Raw genomic sequence first — 27,826 nt, forward strand, 5'->3', positions numbered from 1 at the left:
ATACAACAACCGCAATTAGCATACACAAATAGCTGTGTGCTGCTGCTCGTTTTTTACCAGCCAAACAGGTAAACGAGCTCACAAAGTTCTCTCAAATTAGCCTAATTAATGAAGCTAATTGATCCTCTCTTCATATTGTTCAACTGTCTGTTGAGGACTGCATGTAGGGGTTGCCCAAACATACTTGCAGGATTTACGGGCCTGAATATGGGCCTCCGATTTTGCCGAATGTTAAATGGTCAGTTCAGAATTGATTTCCATTCACGCCGCTCACGGCATTGAAAAATGACATTTGCAAATTTGAATTTCTTTTCTAGAAACAATGTTCAACTGTGAACAGTTTTCACTGGGACTAAAAACTGCAGTCCACAAACCAATGGGTGACATCAGAGTGACAGCATCCAATACAGTCTATGTATTTTTTCTTGGCTTTAGCTAATGGACTAGCCAATAGGCTAATCCATCATGCTACTATCCACCCCAAGTGTTATTGTGAAAATTAGGAATTGCCGTGAAAACCGTAGGATGAACCCTCTGTTTGCACATTTTGGGAAAAAACAACAAACAAACAAAAAAAACAGCCATTCTCAGGCACTACTGTCAAGAATCTCCAGTCTGGTCGTCAAACAAGAGCGCCTGCTCCCTTTCAGACACCAACGTCCAGACAAAAAGAGACCTCTTCCAATTTCTCCACTTTACTTTCTGTCTATATCCCCTCCCAATGCAGTGATTGGCAGCTCTGGTTAAATCTGCGACCCAGAGTCCAATTACATAGAAAGGGGTGTGAAGTATATGAGTACGATTACTGGGCCCATTTTCCCAGAAATAAGGACTCTGTCACCAGGGAGCTGTGGGCCTCACCGAGCCAGCCAAGCCTGGCCCCGAATGAAAGAGGTATTCTCTCCTCTGTCACTTCTCATTGTCGTGAAGCGGCCGCTCCGCTCCGCGGGCAGAGTAACCTGCAAACAGGCAGCGTAGCAGAAGATGCAAAGACATAGTCTGGTATTTGTATTTCTTAAACACATGAGCACGAGCATGCACACGCACACAGATGTGCACAAACGGTTCCTTCTCTCGCTTTCTCAAGTGGCACGCATGATTGCACAGCCATGCGTATTTGGACATTGAGCGGCCTATTTTTAAAAGTTAATATACCGAATTCCAGCGGAGCTTTGTCCCAGATCCCCAAAAACAACATCAAGTGAACACTAACATTAATAATGCAGATCCCATCACAGTGGTTAGTCTTATCTACTTATAGAAAACGAGGCCCATAGCATACTGCACCAAGAATACTAAAAAGCAATTATTGCTCTCAGCTGTGGTGAGCCCCAAATTAATGAGGGAGAGAGAGACAGCGGAGTTTTGTGCAAAAAATCTGCAGGATAATTTGATTAGAGCGTTAGGAGGAAAAAAAAAAGTCCTCCAAAGAGTGTAGTTAATTGTATTCTTCTTGGGGAAATTGGGAAAGTGCAAAAGGTAAGAGTGCCACTGGTAGGAAGAGACCTGAATCTAAATTTTTATGGCTGTTTTTAAGACCACATTTATTCTCCTTCTAAGTTGCACGCTAATTAATATTGCTGCAGACAATTACACAAGCGAGTCCTTCTGTTTTTGCAGAGAGGCCAGACGAAGCGGCAAAATGTGTCTTCATTTGAGCGATCGCGACGAGAAGAAAAGTATGGTTGTAAGTGTTTTGCTGCAGTGTTTGAGAACATTATCTTCTCCTCTGCATGACAAGATAACGATCGCTCTCCCCCCTTTTTGCTGACACACGAGTCAACCTCCCAACAGTGAGAGCATCGCCCATACTGGTACCACTGGGGCCAGAGGAAGCTGACTTTCAAGTGGGGGCATGAGAGCTGAAGCCTTCTCCGAGTCCCCTGGCTCTAAAGCTTAGGATGCGCGCACACACACACACACACACACACACACACACACACACACACACACACACACACACACACACACATAGATATATATCTGTCCAAGAGTGAGTGTTTATGTGGGAGGGATGTGCATTGAAAGGTCAGGAATCAGCCCACGTCCTCCCTCGGAAGGAGGAGAGGAGTACAGAGGAGAGCTGGGTGCTGGGTGTGGGTGGGCAACTGTATAAATCCAGTAAACAACATGACAGTGTGCCTGCCCTGTTCTCATGCTTATTTATTTGCATGTAAACATGTATATAATGTCAGTTTGTATACATTAGTTCCGGTTGATTGATGGAAAGAAATTAACATTTGACATTGTAGAAGTGTAATGAGAAAATCTGCGTCCTCCCACCATTTAGATTGAGAGCAAAAGAGATTGTGTTTTGATGAGGCCACAAGGTTTCAATAACAGAAACATGGACGTCATGCGGCAACATCGCATCGAATAATACATTAATAAACACATCTTGACTCAAGGCCTGAAGCCTTATCCAGAGATTTCAACTGCATCTCACACAATTCATCACGTCCATGACAACAGAGAAAACATTGATGAAGACCTTTCAAGAAAAATCTGACTTTGACTTATTTCATTTTTTCGCCCCAATGTCTAGAATTACCGCTCACATTTAACACCTACTTGGAACTGTAAATCATCTGGAGTAACACAGTAACAATACTATGAAATACCAATTATCATTGTATTAGAGGGATGGAGTCGCAGTGGACATCTCAAAACCTTGAGGTAACTATCTGCATAAAACACTGAAATGTGAAATATGTTTATTGTGATTTCGCACAAAAGTTCAAATAGGGCAGCTTCCATCAACACTTCCACACTTTCAGCTCTGCAGAACCGCTGTGTTGCTTTGCCTCCCATCTCACAGCAAATGTTGCCATTAAGCTACTTTCTTATGAGCAACTTTGTTTTCTCGACTGCGCCGTAATCTCTGCAAACCAGACTCCTATATCAATGCCACTCCGCAGTACCCCCGACACTCACCGGTGCTCTGGTAAAACATGAAATATAGTCTCACAAAGGTCTTATCAGCCAGACAAGTGGACCTAAGAGTTCCAGACGAGTGTGCTTAAAAGGCTCACGGTGAGTTTAAAGGATTTAATGACGTCTGGCCCTGGAATAGTTTGAGCTCAACGCACAGACTCTTTCATAAGCAATGAAACATTCGGGCTTGCCCTCCAGTCCAATTGTCAGGTATTTATTTTATTAATAACTGTGACACAAATTCAGAAAACATGTCACCGTATTTTCACAGTGTTTTTCTATATTTGTGCTGGATGGGATAATCGGTTTAATGTGAAGCCAGATAAAGCCTCTCTCATAAGATCATGGTTTTAATCAACCAATAAGCAGCTGTCTGAATCTCGAGAATATGCCTCGACAGAAATATGATGGAGCTTATTTGTTTTAACTCGTCTATTTAAATCCACGCTGCAGTGATCAAAAGCCTCAGCTGCCACCTCACTGAGCACATGTGACAGCTTTCAGTAGCAGCATTCAGTCCCATTAAGCAGTGGACACAAACTCAGCTCCCGCCCTCCAACTGTTTGCCGTTTACCTGTCCTCTCAATCAAACTTTGATTACCACTAACGGCTGTTTATCGTTTGCTGTACCTCCCATTCAACAGGGCGCCATTCAATCAATTCACCGTGAGGCAAAATTGGAGAAATAAAACAACAGAATTACGACTCACCAGGGTGATGTCCTGCTCTGCTCACGGTGTCCTTTAATCCTGTATCTGCTCATGTTACGACATGGAGTCATAAATATGGAGATGTTCTCTTTCTCACACCAAACATCTGCACCATTCCTTACTGAGCACTACAGAGCCCAAACCACCGCAGGCTTGGCAACGACATTAAAGATGATACCGTAAGGTGAATGATATAACAAAAGCAGCATTACAAATCATCTCCTGTGTTGTATAATTAAGGCAGACACACAAGTCTTTGTATTCTCTTTTCTGAAGAGAAAACAGGATCTATTCTAGCGCTGGCCTTGGGCTGCCAACAGTGTGACAGAGGGATTCATGCTGATAGAGAATCCTTGGTACTACAAAGCATCATTAAATCAGACCTTGATCATTTCTTAACGCCTCTGAAACACAGTCGCGGCCAAAGTATTATATAAGGAAACGATGGTCAGGTGGAGGTGAAAAGGCAAAGTCTGCTCCACTATCAGGACATAAACACCGTTTGTAGTCACTTCAAGCAACAATATGTAAGTTCTGCAACTGGGGATAATGCCATATTTCATTTCCTTTCATTTGCCGAGTCGGTCTTGTGTCTGTTGCTTGAAAGACATCTTCATCAGACAGCTCAAGACGCCCCTGGCCCAATTTGATGTCACAAAACTTTACAGGTGGGATCCCATTGCAAGATGATCTCTTGTTTCCATTAAAAGTAACACAGTCTTTCTTTAAGCCTTGGTTTAGAAAGGTAGGAATAAGTCAACCACCTTTCTTTCTCACATCCATACAGTTGTTCCTCTTGTGCTTGAAATAGCTTTGCATATTTGCACGACGACTATAATTTGCATGACACTTCTGCAAAGTTCAAGTCCAGTTCAGCTAAAAGCTCACAGTAGATCATCATCTTTTGGTTTGAACTGAATTGACACGCTGTGCAAAGTCCCGACAATCTCATCAGCTCCAAAAACGTGTTGACCCGCCCGCAACCAACTGAAATTCCAAACACACTCCTACCTACCTTGTTAGCGACACTTATTGTCTGTTAATTGGAAATGCGTTTGTTTGCTCACTGTGTGTAAAGAAGGATATTACAGGGCAGGTTAATTATCGGACTGGCCTGGCGTGCCCTTTGCACGCCGTATTGTTTGAGAAACCACTGTGTAATCAGCTGCTGTGCCCATTCATTCATTCATGTTCATTGCATCAGTGCTGCATAATAAGAACTTTGGTCAAATTTCACCATGCTGCAGGAGCACGATGATGAACTCAACATGGGCTATCTGAAAAACTGGGTCACTTTGAAGTTCCACATTTCCAAAGCACTAACAATCTGCTTATAGACCATAACGTCACAACAACATATCCACCCCCCCAAGTACACTGGTGGACATTCAAGTTTCTCTTTTTATAGAGCCTGAAAGCAACCGGTGTCGACAAAATGCATTTGCATCAATATGGATTTCCTTCACACACCTCAGGTGTTAAAAAGGAAGGTGATGGAGGAAGCCAAACATGTACAAAGGGGGACTTCTGACAAAGAGAAGAAGCCAAAAATGCAGTGTGGTTTCAACAAAGGCACAAGAAAAAGCTTTGGAGATTTTATAGTATTGATTTGATGAATAAAACTGATTGAAGTGTCTCATGCATTAAAGTCTCTCAGCCCTCAGCCAGCTATCGCACAGGACACGCCACGCGTCACTCAACTGCTGCAGTGGAGCTGCTAAACAGCGAAGACTTTGCTTGGAAAAGTAGGTTCCCAGGTGGGATACTGTGTAACTGTGAATATCAAGCGGGACGCTCCTAAAGAAAGGACAGGCTGGAATACAGAGTTGCAAGTTGAAGAACCAATATGAGCCTGAGGAAAACCTTTCAAACAGAAAGAGTCGGCTGTGTTTCTGCTGGTGATACAAAATGATGTCACATTGCTTGCTATTATTTTGAGTACATCTCATAATTTACTGGATCTAGTGAGACTATATTGTAATTGACAAATCTGACAAAATATATTTGAGTAAATCATAACAACAATTGCTGTACTTTTGTCTGCAAGGTTGAGCCTCCGGCACTACTGCCTCAGTATCACTATGAATTACTGTTTTGTGTTACTGTAATGAAACTGTTGAATGTGGACCGCATTAGAGAGGAAGCCATGAATGAGCCGCCACCCTCCCGGGCTGTAAGATTATAACCTTGCTGCTAAACCCAGGGATGATCAGAATTTGGGGTTCTTGGGTGTATTCTGCTCGATAGAAAAGTCCTTCAGAGTTTGTCAATCGCTACCTGCGGCTACAGATAACTCAGAGTGGTCACAGCCCAACGGAATTGCCACCATTGAACTGCATCTGTGTTTCTAGTGTTGTGGTTTGAAAGATGATAAGAAGATAATTACAATTTCAATGTTCAGCGTGAACTCCGCAGTGAAGATGTCTAAAAACATGCTGATGAAAACTAAAGGTTACGGTGGTTTTGCTCAGAAATCCAAAATGGTGCATATCTTTAAAAACATATTTCTTATTGTTGGCTCTCTTTTGATTTGATAACATATTGTTTGGGAATTTGTAGAGTTTTTTTTAAATTTTTAATATGCATCCTTGTCATCGGTTATCTAACTGTCTGGCATGTAAACTGTTGTACAAATAACATTTACTTGCAATAATAGTACAAACTTTGTAATTTAAAAAGAGTAAAGTATTGCCAGACTTGTTGTTGTTGACGGTCCTGCTTGCATATTTGTGTTTTGTATATTACGGTCAGTGAGTTATGACCTCCACCTCAGGCTGCTGGGCTGTGGATTGAGCTCCATCTCCCTTTGCCTCGCAGGGGGGGAGGATGCCCAGAGCGCGCAACTGACCTGGATGCCAACCGGTTCGCTAAATCCGAAATGATGTGCATTAAACAACGTGACGCACAGAGTGAGAGGGAGAGTGAGACGACTCCACAATAGGAAAGAAAGAGATGAAGACGGGACTGCTTTTGCATGAGGATATGAAATATATACACTCCACAACGGTTTGGTTGATTTACTCGGTACACCCGTGAGTGACAGCCGGAGCTTTGATCTTGCAAGGTGAAACGGATCTTGCAAGGTGTCCCAGGAGCTCTTGGTGAGTATCAAAACAACACTGATGACCAGATTAATCTCAATCAATACCCATAACGAGGCCTCCTTAAGGCCCTCTTGTTTAATTGTTGCCTATATTCATCTTCCCCTTAAACCCATAACCGCTATTTTTCTTCACCGCCGTTTGATTAACGCTTAACCGCTTAACTTTTTCTCCAGCACACTCTAAATCAGTTGCTTTTGTGTCCTGTGATGTGCGCACACGCCAATACGCCTTGGATCGATAACCGTGGCTGTGTTTTAGGCTGTCATGACGCTTAACGACTCATTAAGGTGATGGAGACCTTCGGCATGGTGTGGGTGACATGTCGGGGCCAAATGTACTTGACATGTAGATGCATTTGTAATTTCAAGCGAGTCACTTCTTATCTCCCTCAATTACACTCAAGCTGTCCAGAAAGTCACATCTTTAAAGAATCCAAAAGAAGGAAAAAAGATTTTTTCTCTATGTGTGTAATTATGTTTAATAGCGGAGCAGAATAAGAAACACTTTCTCTGCAAACAACAAACACGAGGTGGTTAGAATATCTAGCGATTCATGAACGCTCACTCTGCTTCCATAGCTGCAGTGACAAACAACTACTGGCTCACGTTTCTTCTATTGTTTCATGACCTCAGTGGTATAAGAGGCCTGTTCTCCATTGTTTGACTGCGGTGAAATTGATTAACATTGGGCTATAATTGCAGCAAACTTTTGGGGACAAACATTAGACACCATTATCTTTCCCAATGGGTGACAAAATGGAGCCATAATTGCCATCAACCGTTTCAGAAAGCAGCGCATCTAAATCCGTGCAGTCCGTTAAGTCGTACGCGCATTTGCACTTGCATGTGTAATTGATGATTAACCCCCCCCCCGCTGATAAAGAAAGAGACTTAATGTTGCTGCAGATGGCAAGAACAGAGGAGGAGGGAGAGGTGAGAGAGTGTGTGAGAGAGTGCGCCGTTGCATAAAAGCTAGAGAAAAGGCACAGGAGAGCCGATGAAAGGTTAAGCGAGGTAAAGTCTACGTGAATATTCATGTATGTAAAATGATAGGCTTTGTTATCTCAGTGAGAAGATGCCTTGCTCATAAAAGGATACAAATCTCTTGGTTGGCAACAGACTGCATATTCACTGACATTCCGTTCGGTACGTTTTTACAGAAATCCACGAGGGAAACTTCTAAATGCTGCTTTACTTGTACATTTTGTGATGGATGGGTTTGAGTGCTGCAACAATGGTCTGCGCTTCTTTAACAAAACTGCCTCAATTTAGGTCCCTGCACACGCACACACACACACACACACACACACACACACATGCGCGTGCGTGCATATGGACATTAATATACACAACGCGCACACTTTGAGATTACACAACATGACGCTCAACTAATCCCACATGACACGAATACATCTGGCCGACAGGCAGATTTCACAGCCTTCAAAAGCCTCTCCGACGGGGGAGAACTACAGCACACGGGCCTTGGATGTTCCTTTGAGTTGCAGCAGCCGAGCAACACCAAAAGAGCACCCATTTATTTCCAGTCGACGCACTGTGTGGGTCAAGACAAAGCCAGACACTGCAACTGGGTGTGGACGGTCAGGAGAGGGGGGGGGGGGGGGGTACACACACATATCTACCAGCAGTCTACTGTGCGGCTCTTTGCCTTTATGCAGGTCGACACACTCGTTTCGCTGCTTCAGGCGCTGACCGCATTTCACTACTGAAAAAAAAAAAGAAGTAAATCTCCATGGCAACAGCTTCTGCAGTTTGCAGGTTGTAACGTATGTGATGACATCATGCGGACATCATCCAGAGGTACCTGCTGATGCGTATCCGCTCACTCGTCAGGGAAAATATCCTTCTGTGACAATATTCAACACATGTTTACAAGAGGAATGACGCAATGAGGCATTTAGTGTGTCAGCTGTTGAAACATCAAAAGAGAACCTAAATGAACGTCATTCACTGTCAACTCTGTTTGAAACGGAGTGATGCCGATGGTCGGCGATTGTTGCGATTTGAAGGAGAACACTCCATTGGACGAAAGGCATTGTCACACCAACTGACGGTACCCTCTGTGTTTAAAGCTCCAATGAGGAAATTCTGACGGATAGCTGGCAGAAAGACTCCAAAACAAACTCCCATCGGAGAACTATGCCTGTGTTTTGGTGAACCCCATTAACTAAATCCAATATTCTCTCCCCTTTTTCGCTCGGTTCCATCTTGGCCTGAATGTAACGCAATCTCCACCTAGACCTGAGGGAAATATCTGTCCATTTAGCTGCTAAATGCTGCACTATGTTCACCAGATAGTTGCAAACTTTGACTGTCGGCACTTCTGTAGTCTGCTGTGGAAACCAGGTTGAGAGCAGTGAGAGTGGCACAAAACTGTAAGGTAAGTCACAGGCTGAATAACTACAACAATAAGCTGAATAATGCAGAGATGTAGAGTAGATGGTGAATTAAAGATAGGTACTGACTGCAGATACAGTCATTCCTATGAAATAATCTTCTTGGAGACTTCCGTGTCACTGAGAGAAGTCACATGACAGGCACATGTATAGAGTAATGGATGTCGAATGCTACCAGAGCGCCTGAGAGAAAGATGCCACAGAGGCTGTTAATGATGCGATACGAATATGGGGAAAGGCAGCAAAGAGAAAGCTACACAAGAGGGAGCAACGATGAAATGTTGGGAGAGATTTGAGAGGAGAAGAGGGAAATATGGCAGGGAAGGAAGACAGATAGAGAGATGCCATAAGCATGAACAGATGGCTGCAAAGGGAGTCGGAAAGAGCGAGAGAGGGAACGAGAGAGGACGACAGAGAGAGAGGGAGGAAAATCTGAATCAGGCTGAAAAAGGCCTCGAGTTCACTTTGGGGAATCCAGTAAGTAGGACAGGCAAAACTTAAATTCCAAAAAATGAGACCCAAAAATAACCCAAAGGAGAACAAACCACTGAAGCCTGGGAGCTATGCTAGATGGTCAGTCAAAACAGAGCCGGCTCTCCCGCTTTGAAGAGCGTCCCCTCTTTGGGATTCATAATCTACCTGAGGATGAGCACAAAAGGGGGCTGAAATCTTAATGGTAATCTATGCAAATTCAGCTACGAGGGAAAAATGATAAACAGGGACAGTCCCGATGCAAATGAAGTCTCCTAAAGGAGGCAGATTCATCCATATGTATGCAAAGGTAGGGCTGTATCATATACTTCATATAACGTGAGATTGGAGAGAAAGCTTCTTTAGAGGTGGACTTCCTGCCACACTGGAGAGTCTTAATTCTGTCTGCAAACCCGAGCGTCACACCTTTCTGCATTCAGCCTATAAAGGAACAGTTCCCTCATGCTTAAGGCCATGGCAATATACACAAAGAGAAAGTCATTAACTCAACAATTCCTTCATATCAGTTAATTCCTGAGAACCCATTTGAACATAAGAAATGATGTGACTCATTAAGTGGGTTGAACCAATACCATTATATTGTAATATGAAACCAGCCCCGTGGCCGATATAAAAGCCGGCCCGTGGCATCCGTCTTCTCCACTAAACTCTGCTTTTCATATCTGTTCTGTGTGCGCTCGGCACCGCTCCAGTACGCAGTCTCTAACCCAGTGATCCCGCTCACACATTTTCACACACACACACACACACACACACACACACACACACACACACACACACACACACACACACACACACACACACACACACACACACACGGCTCTCCAGGAGGTCACACGCATTGGTTATTCTCCACCAGACGTGGGACGAGTGCGGAGCAGGCTGGCAGATTGACAGCTGCTGGATGAGCGCAGATACGCCGCGTAATACTCCCTGACAAAAATGACACGGAGATATAAAGATGCAGCGGCGCCGTGTGTACGAACGCAGCCGTCTCAATTACAGAGGAAACCCTGCAGAACCCCGCAAACACGTACGCGCATGAACGGCACGATCCAATTTGATTCAGTGTTTACCGATCGTGCCTTTGGGCATGCGTTGGCTCTAACTTTCACCTGATGAGTCATCCACTTCGGTGGGTAAGAAATATAAAAAAAACCCGACGTGCGCGGTATGGTGTATGCCCTTGATTTGTATGCCCTCCAGAGAAGACGTGCTTGTTTAAGGATGACGTTTTTCTTAAGGGGAGCTCAGTGTGCAGCATGTGAAGGCTTCTCTGGGTCGGTCTGGTTCTTGGTTGGTGTTTTACTTCAAACAAAGCTTCAAAACTTCAGATCACTCTTGATGTTGATATTAATGTGACTTCCATTCTAATGTAAGATATCTTGAGCTTTGCCCAAAGTGATTTCAGGAACAGGAATAGTTTCTACCCAAGGCCAAACAGTGAAGTTCCAATCCTCCAGCCTTTGACAAAATACACTTATATTGTACTGCTGCAGAGACAGCATTATAATATCTAATTGTATTACACTTGCTGTCAGTTCTGGTCACAGGTCTCTGCCTATGAACACAACCTAACCATGCGCCCATGTTAATGCATGTACTGTAATGTAATGCAAGTACAGTATAATACTAGTCAAGCTCTTACCCCGTTAAAACCTTCCAGTTCTTACTTACAATGTCTTTTTTTTCCAGCATGACTGACGTTAAGCTAACATTATTACCCACCTTGAGAAAATAAGCACTAATGTCAGTTGGTAAAGGCCAAGTTCAAATTGTAAAAATCATGACAACCCCGTCAGAATGCGTCTGCTGGACATCCTGTCTGACAGAGAAAAATCAATACAGCAAAACCCAAAACCTATTGTTGGATTCTGACAAAGTCTGTGAAATGAGGCCTTCTACTCTGTGTGTGTGTGTGTGTGTGTGTGTGTGTGTGTGTGTGTGTGTGTGTGTGTGTGTGTGTGTGTGTGTGTGTGTGTGTGTGTGTGTGTGATCAGCTCTGCTGTCAGACAGGCTGTCTTCAAGCCATATTGGAAATAGGGGAGCTGGAAATATCCGAACACCCAACAAAACAGTAAACACCAAAACATCACAACACACACATGCTGTACATTGTACACGTTAACCCGCCGTCTGTTAGAGCCTGTAACTTCAGGCCACTGACAACCTGTTAGAAGCAACGATCATTCCGGTCAAATTACTGCACATTTATTGATCACGCCAGGCTCATCTTTTAACTCTAACCGCAGGTGAAGTTCATTCTGGACATATTATAGCAGAGCTAGTCATATTTAAATGTATTAACTAATTTCAATGTTGGCTTACTGTACCTTAAGTATGCACTGTGCAGCTGTATCATACAAGAAACAAATACATAATAAAAATAGATCAGATGTGGCAGCCTTTGCCCCCTGTGCCCAGTAATCTCTGCTGAATAATAACACATGGCCTTTCATTTGTTTTTTGCTGCACAGGCCATCAATTCAGGTTGGCAAAAGCATCACATGCCTAGTCATTAAAATAGTGTTTTAGTGACTAGTTTTAGTAATAGTGATTTTTTTTTTTATTTCCTAACCTTCTGGTCCTTCATATCCTTTAATATCCTACTGATTAGGGTTAGGGCGCTTAAGATACGCCCCACTCCAGCATCCTGTGTCCACAGGAAATACGTTATATTAGGGGAGTTACGGCACGATTCCATGGTCCTCTTATTGTGTCAACAACCGATGCATTCTGTTTTTGTTAGCAGTGGGTAAGTAGCCTCATGTAGCATCGCTCTATTACTCTGCATTCTATGCTGGAACTGGTCCAGCGTGCAAAAATTGGACTCCATTATATTTAATTGAGTTTTCTGCAGAACACTGATAATAATGTAAACTGTATTTAATGGTGACTAATGAACTATAAGCATCAACTGAACAAACACTGTGAGCAGAAATTAACATAAATTATTGTCCTTATTAGTCTTGTAGCAGCCATCTATGTAGCATCAACATAAAAACGTGAACTGTTACGAGCATAAACATTAGCTGGCAGAGCCACAGCTGCTCATAACGCTGCAGCTACTGCTCTGCCTCTGACAAAAAGAAACAAAAAGAGCCTGACAGCACAGTGAGGACGACTAAGGACACACACACGCACACACGCACACCCACACACACAGACACACACACTACAGTTGATGAGGGGAATAAAGGGTGGATGCAACGTTGTTTGAGTATTTATCTTTTTGCAATTTGCTGCATCAACTAATGGAGGAGGAAGCAAAACACAGACTGTGGCTGCAGGTACAGTAATGAAAGCACGAACACAACAGCCCACATGGTTCACTCTCACTGCGCTTCCTTCCCCATTTTTGCACCCATTAAACTAAAAGTGCACATACACCTACAAAAACACATACTAAAACAAACCGTAACGCAGGCATGTTGACACACACACACACACACACACACACACACACACACACACTCCCCTTTGGCTACTGCTTTATGAGTTGATGAGTCATAGCACTGGGTCTTCTAAACTGGGATAATCCACACACACACACACACACACACACACACACACACACACACACACACACACACACACACACACACACACACACACACACACACACACACACACAGCTTATACAATAGAGCACCACATACATACCTACATGCACACACATAATACACTCCCAAACAGACAAAATACACACACACACACACACACACACACACACACACACACACACACACACACACACACACACACACACACACACACACACACACACACACACTGGGGCAACTTGGCGGCAATCAACTTCGCAGCCTGGGGACTCTGAAGCTGCCTGGTGTTGATAGGTTAGTGCTGTTTTTCTTTCACACATGCCAAAAAAAAAACTAAGTGTATTAAATATCAGTGCCACCTGCTTCTTGCATGAAATGGGCTAATTAAGTTTATCCAGGGAAAACCGTACTTATCGACTCCACCTAGCTCTGAGTGGAGACAGGTTATTGATTGTGCCAATGGACTTCAACTCAATATTAGGAGGTCGACCTAATATTTAGGCGTAAATGTCATGCAAAAATAAGTTTCCCCGGTGGCATCAATACAATCCAAATTTTGCCTCAGTGATGCTTTTCCTCTGGAATTGATTTATTCATGATACTTTGATGCCACTCTGAATGTATAATCAGTTTGTCTGTAAAAAAAGCAGGACCACAGCAAGACCACTTCGCCAAGTTCTACTTCTGCTTGCCAATTCAACTAAACTTAAGACGTTTGTTGGTGTAACTTTGCAGTGTTTGCGCTGACTTTTATGCTTTTTGTTCAGGCTGCACTCGGCACTTTTGCACTTTGACGGCCCCAAGTGGCAACGGGAGATAACTGTTCGAAGTTTTGAAAGTTGCAAGGACTTAATTACCATGAAAAAAATGCATGTGATGTCAGAAAGATGCACTCTCTACATCTGTAAATGTACTCTTCTTCGTAGCTGCTAGGGAAGGAGATGCTGGAGAAGAATAAAGCCTCTGGCAGCACATTGAGCCGCCGTTGAGTTTGGTTTCTCGGTATATTTGCTCTTTGACTGCTGGTTTGGAGAGGGAGTTAATTTGTAACTAAGTTTAAGTTTAAGTTTAAAGCAGTCAATCGCGACTGAAAACTGGCAGCTTTTGCCCATGTGACTGTCTCCATGACGACAACCTTTTGCTTAACCTGAACCAAGTGGTTTTATTTGCCTATACTTAACCAAACTGCCTTAACGGTGCTTATGAAGTCAGATAATTGGTTTAACTACTTCCCCTCCAAGACCGTCCATGTCTTTTGTATGATTATAGATGATCTGTAAAAATAAAATAAAAAAATGATGACACTGCATGTGATGGAAAATGGAAAACAAATCCTCCTGTCTCTCCTGTTAGGGACAATTACATCTAAAAAATAAAAATCTGTTGTTGATGGTTTTCCACCAGCTGCAGCGACCAACAGACCAAGGATCCACCGATGCACAAGTCCTCTGAAAAACGCTTTAGTATGTTGCTGTCATAATTAAAATCAATATCAATACTGTGTCACAGCATGGAAGGATGCTCAATATCTTCTATCTGGCCTGCGGTTGGCAGGGAGAGTGGATGGTCGGGTGTGTGTTTGCTAAAGAAGGGAGGGAGACGTCCGTGTTTTGCGGTTAGCCTGAGTCTCAGAGATTAAACCAGAGTGCTGCCAACACAGCTGGCACAGAGACGCTGGTTTCTCACCAGGAACCACGGGGGGAAAAAAATTAAATCTTTTTGCAACAAAAGATTTTCTGGGCACTTTGGTTTCATTGTTGGGAACATTTTTGGTCCCTTCCAAAAGCGATATGCTGAACTGAGAAGTCACGATTTTGAATTTAACATTGGCAAGTACATCTCGTGACTCACCCAGAATGCTCTGGGAGGAACTGCCTAAGCTATATCCTGACTGCACACCACTGTGCACTGATTTCAGTCACAGACTAGTGAGTATATCTAGTAAAACTGCCTTTTTGCATGTGGTGTTGAGTCTTTTCTCCCACAACAAAAAAAGTGCGCTAAATTACATATTCTAAAAAGTTATTTAAAATATTGTCATTATTTGTATGATTTTCTAGATCACATAATGATATTATATAGTATGGAATTAGGATACAGTGGTTTAGTGTTAATGTGTATAAAGGAATACATTTGTTAGCCAGCAGAGTACAATAAACATATTCATATGTATACAACAATTTACAAATTTGTATGGTTCAATTGGGAATTATTGATCGCCACATCTGAGGAACTAAAACAAAAGTATAAAAGTCCTACACGCACACAAATTCATTTTCTAAAATGAAAATAGAGTAGAATAAATTCATTGGTTAAAAAATATGAAAGTAATTAGGGTGAAATGCATATAAAGTCACTCTTTCTTCCAGATAGCGGTATGAACAATCACAAATTACTCATAACACTATAAACAGTGTAAGAAATGTCATAATCTTGCACATGAGGAAGCAGTAGAGATGACATGTATGAAAACAACCGCGCTGTATTCCAATGTATCCGCTCTACTTTGTTCTATTCTGGTCTGCAGAGAGGTCAGGGCCTATCTGAGCATGTCATGTTCCCTCCCACTGCTGAGGAAAAAAATAGTGCTTCTTTACCCAAGGTATAGAAACAAGGTGTTGCCTGACTCATAGCAGTTATGAGACAAATATCCAAAACATTTCATCTGACACATCCCTATCCCCTGAAGCATGACCACCCACGGACCGAACAGAGGACCGACTGTAGATACAATGGACCAACACAAAGCCCACCAGTGCTGGAAGTGTGTGCAGGAAGACAAACCTGACCATATCAGGCTGCTTTAGCACACACACATTCCCTGAGGTGACAGTGTGAGGTGGTAAAAGCTGCATAGGACAAATTGTGTGTGTGTGTGTGTGTGTGTGTGCGTGTGTGACAAACAGTGAACATTAGCTTCTGTTTCTGCTTGCTTGAAGAATATTGAATTTTGCCTGTATGGGCACAAAATATGTGTGTGTGTGTGTGTGTGTGTGTGTGTGTGTGTGTGTGTGTGTGTGTGTGTGTGCAGCAGCTGTATCATGACATCACAGATCTGCGGTCTCATGTGTCACTTGCCAAAGTTTGCTGCCACTGTCATCTCCCTCCCCTCCTGACCGTGATCCGGCCCTCTAGCTTTCTGGCTAGACATCAGAGAGCGCTCTATCTCTCTATGTCTCACACTCACACACACACACACACACACACACACACACACACACACACACACACACACACACACACACACACAACAACACGTACACAATCAGGAGTTGGCCCCAAAGACCAATGTGAGACCAAAGACAGTACAGAGGGAGCATCGCCTAACCAAGGTTACGCTCCGGGCGGAGAGGGGACACTGTCATCTCTTTCCAACCTGGATGCACTGTCACATAAAGACAGCCGGAAGGAAACCAATATGGCCACCTGTTTGGCTGGAAATACAGCGAGGGCAATTAGCTCAACCAGGCAACACACATGCACTGTCAAGGGGATGGTGATGAAGGGGAAGTTTGCAGGGTTTGCATTTTGGCTGAGGCTTGTGCGGTGGAACTGGCTTCACAGGAGAGGCTGATATATTCTGGGGGAAATAAAAATGCAAGCTGCTCTGCTTCTCTCTGCATTCAGGGGTAAAATCCAGAGAGAGAATATCACTTTGCAGAATAAAATGCATCAAACAACCTAAGAAATTACAATGAAAAGATTATCTTCGAGTCACCAGAGCAAATTAATGGCTCCTCCACCTGCTAGCAGTTGAAGTTTTTTAAATAGTGGCTCACAAAAGAGCAAGGCGACACCGCTGTGTTGAGGTTAAACTGAGGGCTAATCTAATGTCTGTAAAAAAAAAAAACCCGCTGTGCTTAACTGCTGCACTAAAAAGGTAGGTTTCATTTTAAGGCAGGTGGCTCGTGGGTGCCCAGCTGTCACACAGTGCTGAACGAGTCACAGAGTGAGTCTACTTGCTGCTAGTAATCCATATGCTGGTGATGGACTTAAGTTGCCTATCAGACTGGGTGTATAGCTGCTGCAGTGCAGAAGCTACTGATACATGACGGGACTGGAAGGAGCGTCAGAAAATGGAAACGAATGCGTGTGAGTGGAGGAGGAGTGCTTTCAATTTAAAATTCTAGCTCAGATCTGAAGTACACAGCTGTTGAAAGAGCAACAGCTGGACGGGAACTGCACAGAGTGCACTCTGTGGCAGAGTTGGTGACACGAGTCGGAGAAAGGCAAAACCCAATGATAAGATGGAGGAGAAAAAAAAATGCAGCTTTAAAGTCACACTGTGCTGAAACAAACCCAAAAGCACCAGAGTACCAATCACAGAGCGAGCGCCTGAAGGGGTTGTTGTACTGTAACATAAGGTCGCTCACACACCACTACTGCAGCTGTGACAGCCTGGATAGCAAGTCCACAGCTGTAACATCTTCCACTGTGGTGAACTGTAGCTTACACAGTGAACCTAAGACGCAGGCGCCAGTAAAAAGGCCACCGTGACTGCAGTGGTGTATCACATCAAAACCACTCGTCAGGTTAATGAAAGAGTCAAAACAGGTTCAGTGGGTTGGTAGTCCTCCTCGGCGGAAGTCTTCGGACCTTCCCAAGTGCCGACATGCAGGTGCAATGCAGGAACTCTTTAGCCAAACATGAAAATAAAAAAATCTACAACAAACCAGACTTTCTGTAAACTACACACCGAAGACCAATTCATGATTAATAGGTCTACCCAGAGACGGGAAGTATGGCCGACACAGACAGGAGGCAGTATATCTTAATGCTTGGCAAATGCTTGATGCTATTTCCTTTGCTAAGGAGAGCAAACGCCTTCAGCCATTTGTCCTCTTACTTTGGCAGACACGGGTACGAGGCCACAGGTGGGGGCCGCTGACAGGAAGCAGGGCGGGGAGCGGTCAATGGGGGACTACAGCTCAACTTCAGAGGTCACCATCTAACATGTTAGCATGGTGTTAGCCCTGTGGTCGCGCTCCGGGGGAATTTCCTCAAGGTGTTGAGTAAACCTAAAGTGTCCTTCGGTCCGGCGGGCCGACCGGGTCTCCGCAAGCGCTCGCACAGACTGTCCCCCTCATTAGCGCACTTACGTAAAACACTAATGGGAGCAGTGCTTTGCCAAGGATCCCTTCCAATCACCACCTACAAGCCCGCCTCTAATATGACAGCCACGATTTATGCCTCCACGCTGCAGGGTATATTAACCATTTGGGACAGTGTGCTGTCTTGTATCCACTTTCATCTGTAATAACTCAAGGTAAGACACCATCGTATTTCATCCCCTCTGTGAATCCTAAATGATCTCACTCTTTCTCCTTTGCTCTGACTCTTTGCCCAAACCCCCCCCCCCCCCCCCCCCCATCTTAATTTCTCTCTCATTCTCTTCCCTCCTCTCTTCCCTCGTCTTTATCTCACTCTGTCATCCCCTCCCTGCAGGGCCCCGACTCATCTGGAGACTTGCCAGGAATACAGATAGGATCACTCGCAGATGTACAATAACTTGAGGGGAATAAATATGCCCTAATTGAGAGAAATGATGTAATATTGATCCTAGGGCCTCTGAACCTTTGGCGTCGATGGAGCGTTCTGCGGAGCCAGTGACATTTAGAGGGATGGCTGGTGTGTGTGTGTGTGTGTGTGTGTGTGTGTGTGTGTGTGTGTGTGTGTGTGATATCAGGGATAGGTGTTACTGAGGCCGTGCTGTGGGCGACTCTCTTTTTCTTTGTGGAACTAAAATGTGTCTCACGGTTTGATTAGAACTTCCCGGCTGAAAAGCACGAGACTACTCGAGTGGTAGCTGGAGGATGTACCGAATATAACACCGAGCTGCGGCGAGTGATGCTTTTAATTTAAAACTTGAGTCGGGAAATATCAGCGTGTGCCGTCTGTACCCGTGCCATCGAGTCAGGGTCCAGGTTTGCTTTTGGGGTTAAACTGAGCACCAACACAAGCGGCCTCATTTAAAAAAAAAGTTCTGCACACATCCAAGCCAAGTTGAGTGGGTTATAGGCTGAAATGTTTTAGGTTTTCATTTCAAAGTTATCTTTATTGTGTAGCATTATGTAAATTAGGTCCAATATTTCGAATCCTTGTCCTACAGACAGACACTCTCCTGTCTGGTGCTGTTCAAACATTTATTGGATTCAATGCATTATGTAAAGCACTTAAAATGGCCTGTTTGAAATGTGCTATATAAATAAACTCGCCGAGCCTATCCTAATAAAAGACATATTAAAGGAGGGTAGGTTTCGTGTGAAGACAATACATGATCTTTATGTTACAAGTGAGAAAAACAACAAAATCAATAAACACTCAAGCGATAATCACGTCTTCCTGACCCTTCCACGTTTACATCCTTTCTCCAGAACTCTTGGTATTTACCTGGAGCATGGTCTATATGTCGACCTGTCTGTGGCATGATGGGCCTTTTTCCCATAGCTGATTGTCAATAGGACATCCAACACATCAAAATCAATAGTTATGTATTGAAAAAAAGTGCCTGAATCAATGCGACAAGAACCCAAATATTATATCCATACAGCCACAGGACAAACTCTGCTCCAGGATGATCGACATTCACAGATTGATAAGGTCATGTAAAGGGTAAACTTTCCAAGCCCATCTGTTGGGCTGAGTTTCAACCGCATTGGAGCAGTGTGGTGAAAGGTGACATTTTGTCTGCTGTCTAAGTGCAGTTCATCATTTCTTCCTAATGATGCTCTGTTTCTGCAGGGGATGGAGAAAAAAAAACCCACACAAGTGCAAACTTCCTTACTGAGGGATCTGGATTCGTCAAGTCTTAATGTGAAGGTTTCCATGTCAGCTGAGAGGAAATGGGAGTCTCATAGCAACCTGACCTGCACCAGAATAACAGTACATTGATGTTCTACCCTCCTCATTACCAAAGTACCGCACATTCAAAATTGATGTGGCTGCCGACTCCAAGTCAATTCAGGATAATGATGGCTTTGTTCTGAGGTATCCTAAGTTAATACTGTATCATTAAACAATGTAACTCCTTCTGATGAGTGACTGAAGACCAATTTCCAGTTTACCTGTTATTATTCACCAACCAACAAATGAGGAGGCTCAACCTCTGAGAGGAGTTCAGATTGTTATAGAGAGGCTGCTTAGAACAAAGACATTTCCACAATGAGCCTTTCTAACAATAACAAGCTATGTTATTGTTAATGTTAACGCCTTTTATATTACTCGGTAGCGGTTTGGAATTAATACGTTGAATCTTCTACTGCTGCTAAGAGGACATAAAAACCATTACTCACATTTAAAGAGTTTCAACTTAGCCAAAGATTGCATCAAAAGTAATGTGATAATCCAACAATATATATATCTAGTTTTGGTGTCAATCAAAGAACTTTTTCACAAACTATACAGTCATACAGGTAAAAAATGTTTTAAAATATCCTGAGATAATTTGTCTCTGTATCTGTGACCTTTGACCCTTCCCTGTGTTAACAGTTAGTTGCTGTGCTACTGCCTATCTTTGACTGTAAACAACAAGTTGTCTTCCATCCCCTGAAGGGTGCAAAAAGGCATTGTGGGAAACAAAGCAAATAACTAAGTGAGGCACAAAAGAACAAGGAAACAAGACTGTTTGGGGTAAAGTGAATACATCAAAAGAACCAATTCAATTACTCAAACACAAAACAACTCTTGCGATGCATTGAATATTACAGATTGGTGACGCGTACCAGTACAACAGAAAGATGCACGGCTTCTCAAAGCATTCAAGTGAGAGCTTAAAAGTGTATTTCAGGGGATTCGGCAAGGAGGCTCAGACACCATTACCTTGTTTTCTCTCTGCTGCAATTTCAGAAAACTCGCTGCGGTGTCGTAATGTCAAGTGTCAGGGGATGAAGTGTGATATCTTGAGGAAGGAGGCAGTTGAGAGAGCTTGAAGTTTTAACAGCCAATCAAGATCACAGGGGAACTCGCTGGATATTCCCAGTATGAACATCACAAACGGAGCGCCGCGATGGTCGTGAATTCAATCTAACCCGAAATAAAATGCCAGGATAGGTAGGCAAGTGAGGCAGCGAGTGACACGTCAGCCCTGCACAGAAAAGTGCATAAAAACAAATCAAACCTGGCAGCAGAACAAAAGCTCAAGAAGCAGATTTGTTTCTGGAGGTTGAATCCCTGGTTGGGTTGTGTTCAAGAACATAGAAGTGGCACAAACATGTTCATGCATTAAGGAAATAAATCACCCCGTCGTCAAAGCGTTTAACAATTGAACACATTAACACTCTGGAAACAGACTTGCGCTGCAGTTAGTCTGCTTGGCTTGACTGCAGACAATTTTTCCACATCTTCACAAGACGGAGTGAAAGCAGCGCATTGAACTGTCAGACTGAATTGCGGACCGAAAATGTGAGGCATCTGTCCCACAGAGAAAGCGGCGGAGAGGCACGCCCACCGAGGGGCTGAGGAGAGCATTTATACAGCATGTTTTAATCAGGCATTTGAATCAATTATAACTGAGGAACCACATCCATTAGAAGACAAAATAGGGAATGTGCCACGGACGATGTGCGTTGATTAATTGGGGCCCGCCATTTACAGATCTCTCTGTTCGTCCCTTGAGTTCCATAAGAAGAGCCCAAAAAGTGTCTCTCCACGTTCGCCTTTCCCCACTCCTCCTCCTCTCTCCCTCTCACCTGCCTAATTAACTGTCAGCCGAAGCCATTTACGCTTCTATATTTCATGGGAGTATGAATATTAAAATTCCGCCAAAACTGCCACACTGCGTTCGACTGGGCTCTCTCTGTGGATGACAAGAGCATGCTAGCCCAACGCCGACAGGAAGCGATAGGGGCTTGTACAGGCAGAGCATCAAATAGGTGTTCATATATTATGTACACAGAGGTGCTGACTCTGTGTAGAATATCAGTGGGTGCTGAGGCGAAGAAGGAGCATACAGAACTGTTTCTACTGATCCTCAGCCACCGGAAAATCTAAATCAAGAGGAAAATCCAATCTGATACATTTGGGGGATGAAGGTCTAGAAAGCTGAAAGAAGAAGAATTAAAATCAAGACAAAACAAGAACAGCAGCACGTTTCTTATCTTTGGACCATTATTGCCTGCTCTATCAGTTAATGGGTATTGTAAATCACCATCATCCACTCAATCAGATGATAAAAGCCAGAGAGGCTTTTATCCATCATCAATTTAAAGCTACAGCGATTTGCGTCTATTTTCTGATTGCCACCTTTTACCTCTGCGAGCCAGTTGTGTTCGTCGCCCATGACAAATTGACTTCAAAGGAAGCCTCCATCATGACCCATTTTCCCTTCCACCAACAGCTGAGCTCTCGTCCAATAAGGCACAAAGCGGGAATTTTCCCATGAGCCCCTGAGCATCAAAAGCTGGTAAGGCAAACGGAGGACTGCTGTTCTGAGGCAGCCGCACGAGGCAGAAATGGAGGCAATCGTTTGAAGAAGCTAGCATCAGGAATGTGAAGGTAGCGCGTTATGTATGATTTCTCAGAAGCAACAGCAGCACTTTGAATCATTACTGACTCATTACGGCTGAACAAACCAGCACCCATGTTGCACAAGAAAACCCAGATAGATATGATCAGTGTAATTACAATGCAGAGGCACTCCAACGGAAAGGAAGAGAAAAGGCGGCGGACACGGCTTTTAAACCCACTGAATTATCTTTCTCTTTCATACACAAATGTGTCGAATGACTCATCTCGTGTTTTTCCTCCATCGAGAGGAAAACTCAAGGTCCGTTCACAAAAGGGCAAAGACAACAGACCTAATTGAAAATCTTGTACTGAACACTTCAACACTTGTTCTGTCAGATGTGTGCAGATGAGAAGAACAAACTGATAGGAAAGTGTCGGAGATCAATACAGTTCAATTGGGCAACACACCCCAATGCTGGCAACTTAGTGTCAATGGCTTTATCTAATTGAATTTGACTGAATTTGAACTTTGATGTCAAGTACTCGGAGGATCACATAGTAAAAGTTACAGCAATATCATGAATTGGCAAATAAGAGCTAGTATTCAAATAACAGGTAAATGGTAAATTCAGCATAATATATACGTTCACAGCAATAGTTCCATTAGTACAACAAAACTATGGTTTTCACCACAGCATTTTCGAACACTTCTACTTTGCCACTTGTTGTTGGGAATTCAACCTTTCACCTTAAAGACCTGCTAGGAAAGGAGATATTGCTCATCCTAACCTGCTAGAAGTCTTTATATGAATCATTTGTGCAGGAAGTGTTGATGAGTTGCTAACGGTAAGAGAAAAATAAGAGACAGGAGAAGCAACAGAGTGCCGAGTGTGACATGCACACGATCATTTCAGGATAATCTGCACTAATTCTATCAGTACAACAGGTAAACAAAGAGGATGTGTTGAGATTGCATTGACAGCAAACGGCGTCAACAACAAATGGAAATGGGAGCAGATCAGAAAACAGGGAGGACTCTTACTAAAATATGATAAACATGAAGATATTGTTCCTAACAAAGCCACAGCTAAGTAGAACAGATCCTACTTTGAGGGAATTGGCTTTGCCACGAGTATGACAGCACACGTTCCACCAACAGATGGAAAATAAGCCATCAGAATGGGGAATAAAACACGTCTCCTTACCTATTGCCATCTCTATGACGCTCATTTGGCTCTCCGACGGGAAAAGGATTTTCGGCGGCTTGTCAGTCAGGGGAGCTGTGAGAAGACAAACAGAGAGAAAAGGAAGAGCACATTAAATTCAACATCTTTCTCCCCTGTGGGCCACTGGAGTATGATTTATTCATTAAGGACCACAATAAAGGCTGCATTAAAAATGGGAACAAATAAAAGGAAATATAATATTTAAAGAGTGGACCGAGAAAAAGATCGGATGAATTACTATGACTCAGAATTACCCATTCAAAGCTTTAAACATCAATGCACATGCTTTGAAAGAAGCAGCTGCTTCAATACTGATGCTATTCATTCCTTGTAAGAAACCACAGTGTAAGTGAGGATATGGCTTTGACATGGACCGCTATATAAACCGCATTGTATATACAGCAGCTGTGTAACTAGTCAACCATTTCTGGATCTACAGAACATATACCCTAAGGTAAAAATCCTTCACAGCTGCAGTGGGCATGGGAAGGTTAAGAGCTGCTGCAGGAGATGCAGTATTTTCAGCAGTGTACACATGATACGACTGGGAAGTGTACATTCTTTTGACATACCATGAATACTTCCTTCCATTAAAAAAAAAATTAAAGCAAAACCTTCTGCACAAGCAATGTGGTATATGTTGTCAAAAGGTCAGCCATGAGCTGGTCGCTGATCACAGTTCTATTAGAACAGCCGTCGTCCCAACGCCTTCCCAAATACACCGACTCCAATTAGACAGCTGCTGAGTAACAAAAGACGTGCACTTAGAGGCTCCTCATTATAATGATTCCCTAATTGGTTCTAGTCTTCAAAGTGGCATCAGAGAGGTTTTCTATCTGTGCACGCTGGGAAATACTCGGAGGGAAGAGGCTTGTTTCAGTACAAATGACTTGTGGTTTGACTGCAGCACTGATCGCTGAGCTCAACCTGAAAAAAACAAACAAAAAAACCCCCACACAGAACAGCGACAGAGTGGAGGGAGGTTTTTTCGAAGTTCACGTTGGACCTGTTCCTCCATACTCCAGTTCTCTGGTGATGTAACTCACCACAGCAGAGAGCGTTCGCTACAGTTACGTGTTTATATAAAGCCTTCCGGCTAGTTATCATCCCAACAGCAACGGATTCAAAATGCAGTTATTCAGATTCCTGCATTCATATATTGAGTTTTTTTCTCTATTTGGTTTGTGCAATACATGGCAGCTGAGGGTTTTATGATGCAACTGACAGACCCTGGAAATGCACTTTCGAACTACTGAGTGGAAATCTGTACGTGATATTCTGCCTCGACAAGGTCAGTAAAATACATTTTAAAAAGTCAACTAATATATTTGAACTATTTTGGTCTAAATCACTGCTTTTCAAGGAATTCAATAGTTACGCCAGCTCCTTGTTGACATCTCAGTCGTTGTAAGGAGTACGTACAGATTTATACTTGTACAAGTGCTCCACACTAAATGTCAAAATAAATGATGTCATTGCCTTCCAAATAGACAAGTTGGGCCATTTTCTTGTTCTGCCACCCTCTATGGTCAAAGTTAAGGCAACTTGGATTGGGACAAATCACAGCCATGGTTAAAAGCAACCAGCATTACTGCTGGAAGGAAACGTAAGTCAAATGCCATGTGACCCACCCCTCCTCCCTGGTTTTCACGTTACTTCCGCCCATTTGCGTAACTTGCACGTTCGCTAGAGGTTACTGGCAGGAAAACCTTAACATTTGGCCATTTCAATCATTTAACAACAATTATTATGAGCCTCTAACTGCAATGAAGAAGCAAAAATGATTCATTTGTAGACACTTTGTTTCCGTGGAAGACTGCGAGAAAAGGAAAGCGTTTTTAAAAGCATCATCTGACAGAAGTCTGCAGACGTTTTGTGTACAAACGTTAGATGAGCTAATCAAACACCATTTGTTAAATTCATAAAAACAAGAGACCATGAAGTTTTGATATTTATGTCAATATTTAGTTTGAGTTGTCCTCTCTTGGTACAATCTCATAATTTGTACTTCTTATTTTAAAAAGTCACTCTGCACTATTTTCAGCCAAATATACAACGTTCCTTCAGTGATGTCCACTCACTCCTGCTAAGCAAATACACTTTCATCACCAACTGACAGATAAAACCATAAAGCGGTCTTAAATAAAGGATCATGCAATTTGTTAAAATGACTGGTCTGAACGCATGTGAGCTCATTAATTACAAATGTAATAAAAGGACCAGAGCAAATGATGCCTTTCCCTGCGCCTGCCGTGTTTCAGTGCTGTGCAAAGAAACCTCATTACCTTAATTACCTTCCTTCTTGATGAAATATGCTTAGATTATTTTGTTTCGTTACGGCTTGAAAAGAAGAACGACTTTTGCCACTCTGATGGTTTGTCTTGCACAAGACAATGCTGGATTTGAGAGGAAGAACACTGGTGCACGGGCAGGAATGTGGCCGCATGTATTTATAGTAACATGAAAAGAAGCTCAGCTGGGGATACACACATCAAACATGGAGCCACAGCTCATTGTTTATACGGTGAGTGAGTTTGAAAGCCATACATTATATATGTGCATTAATGATAAAAAAAAAGAACACAGAAAATGCAATAGTAATAGAATAATTGAGATAATTACCAAAATCCAACTATGGCAAATTAATGTCAAAAGGACATTTTAGTGACTTTCAACTTTTGTAGATTTCACTGGCCGTGTGTTATGCATTATAGTGAAGCACTCCTGGCAACTGCCTCCAGTAGCACCTCGAGGTAGGAAAGCACGATAGTGAAGTTACACAATCAACTGCCGGGATGTTACAAACGGGAAAATGGAAAATGCAGCGCAGGTTGAAAATAACCTGAAAGCTCCAGCGCTACTCCTGGTGACCGTACCCACAGATGTAGTCATGTGCTATTCATGCAACGCAACTGCACACAAACGGGTCTCTGAGCCTTCATATGGATGTGAACAGAGCAGAATGAGGCATGAAAAACAATCCAAGATTAATTCAAAAGGTGGAGCTATCAGCCTCTGCAAAAACAAACTATATTTACCTCGAGGACAGAAATCCAAGGAAACATTTTGTCCAGTACGTTGCAGTCTGGAGGGGATCTTTTATTTTTTTGCAATGTATGTTCCTACAGTAATTTATCCAACTGAATCCTTTTGGGGGGACTTCTTAAAAAATGCATTTTCCCCTTTATTGTATAGTTCTTAGTATAGAGGCAGACAGGAGATGAGGTAATACATGCAACCAAGATCCTCGACCAGAATAATGTGCTTATATACTGTGTGTGCCCTGGCCATCTGGTTACCGGCGCACCATAAGTTTATCTTTAAATTTTAACAAATCATATCACATAGTAGCCTACGTTCTGCTGTTGAAACTCAAGATCCTAAAATCTCTCCTTTCATGGTAGTCGTCAGGATTTCCACACCCAGTGTGGAGAAGTGGACCAGCACAAATTGGAGTCTGTTAAGATCTTAGGGAGCACACCTCCTGAGTTATCAGCCGTTTCTGCCATTTTACCACCTAGAAACTGAGGCCTGAGTCTGTGCTCTTTGACTGTGACAACTCCAGAATGTCACCCGAGCAAACAGGACTAATCTATTGACTCTCAATTAAAAGGGCATGACATGCTGCTCACTGCGGCGACCCCACTTTGTAATTTAAAGTGACGAGGTGGATTTATTTATATATATATTGTTTTTAAGTCAGGTATCGAGAATAGTTTCTCTCTCATTCAACTGTGAAGTGTCGTTTTGGTATGCCGGTTGCACTGAGCCGGTTGAAGGTGAAATCCCAATCCTGGAAGGCAATCGACATCGTGGAACATTTTTTGAAGAGTTTATTTTACAGCTAAAGGTAAAAAAAATAAAGTAGGAGAAGGCTGTTTAACTCATCCAAATCAAGGGCACGCTGCTGATATGCTGTTTGTCAGTGGGATCCCACCGT

At 43.0% G+C, this 27,826-nt stretch overlaps 1 protein-coding gene across 3 annotated transcripts in view; it reads right to left on the bottom strand.

Annotated features, from left to right (window-relative positions):
* The window catches only part of LOC137878853 (interleukin-1 receptor accessory protein-like 1), a 195,226-nt gene that overhangs the window by 53,869 nt on the left and 113,531 nt on the right, over positions 1-27,826 (bottom strand). For all 3 annotated transcript variants that reach the window (XM_068719296.1, XM_068719295.1, XM_068719298.1), the window contains exon 6: positions 23,866-23,940. In XM_068719296.1, coding sequence (XP_068575397.1) covers positions 23,866-23,940 — 75 coding nt within the window. The remainder of the gene's footprint in view (positions 1-23,865; positions 23,941-27,826) is intronic.

This window comes from Cebidichthys violaceus, unplaced genomic scaffold, assembly GCF_023349555.1.
Source record: "Cebidichthys violaceus isolate CVI_PGR_0920_01 unplaced genomic scaffold, fCebVio1.0.p SCAF_24, whole genome shotgun sequence".
NCBI lineage: Eukaryota > Metazoa > Chordata > Actinopteri > Perciformes > Stichaeidae > Cebidichthys > Cebidichthys violaceus.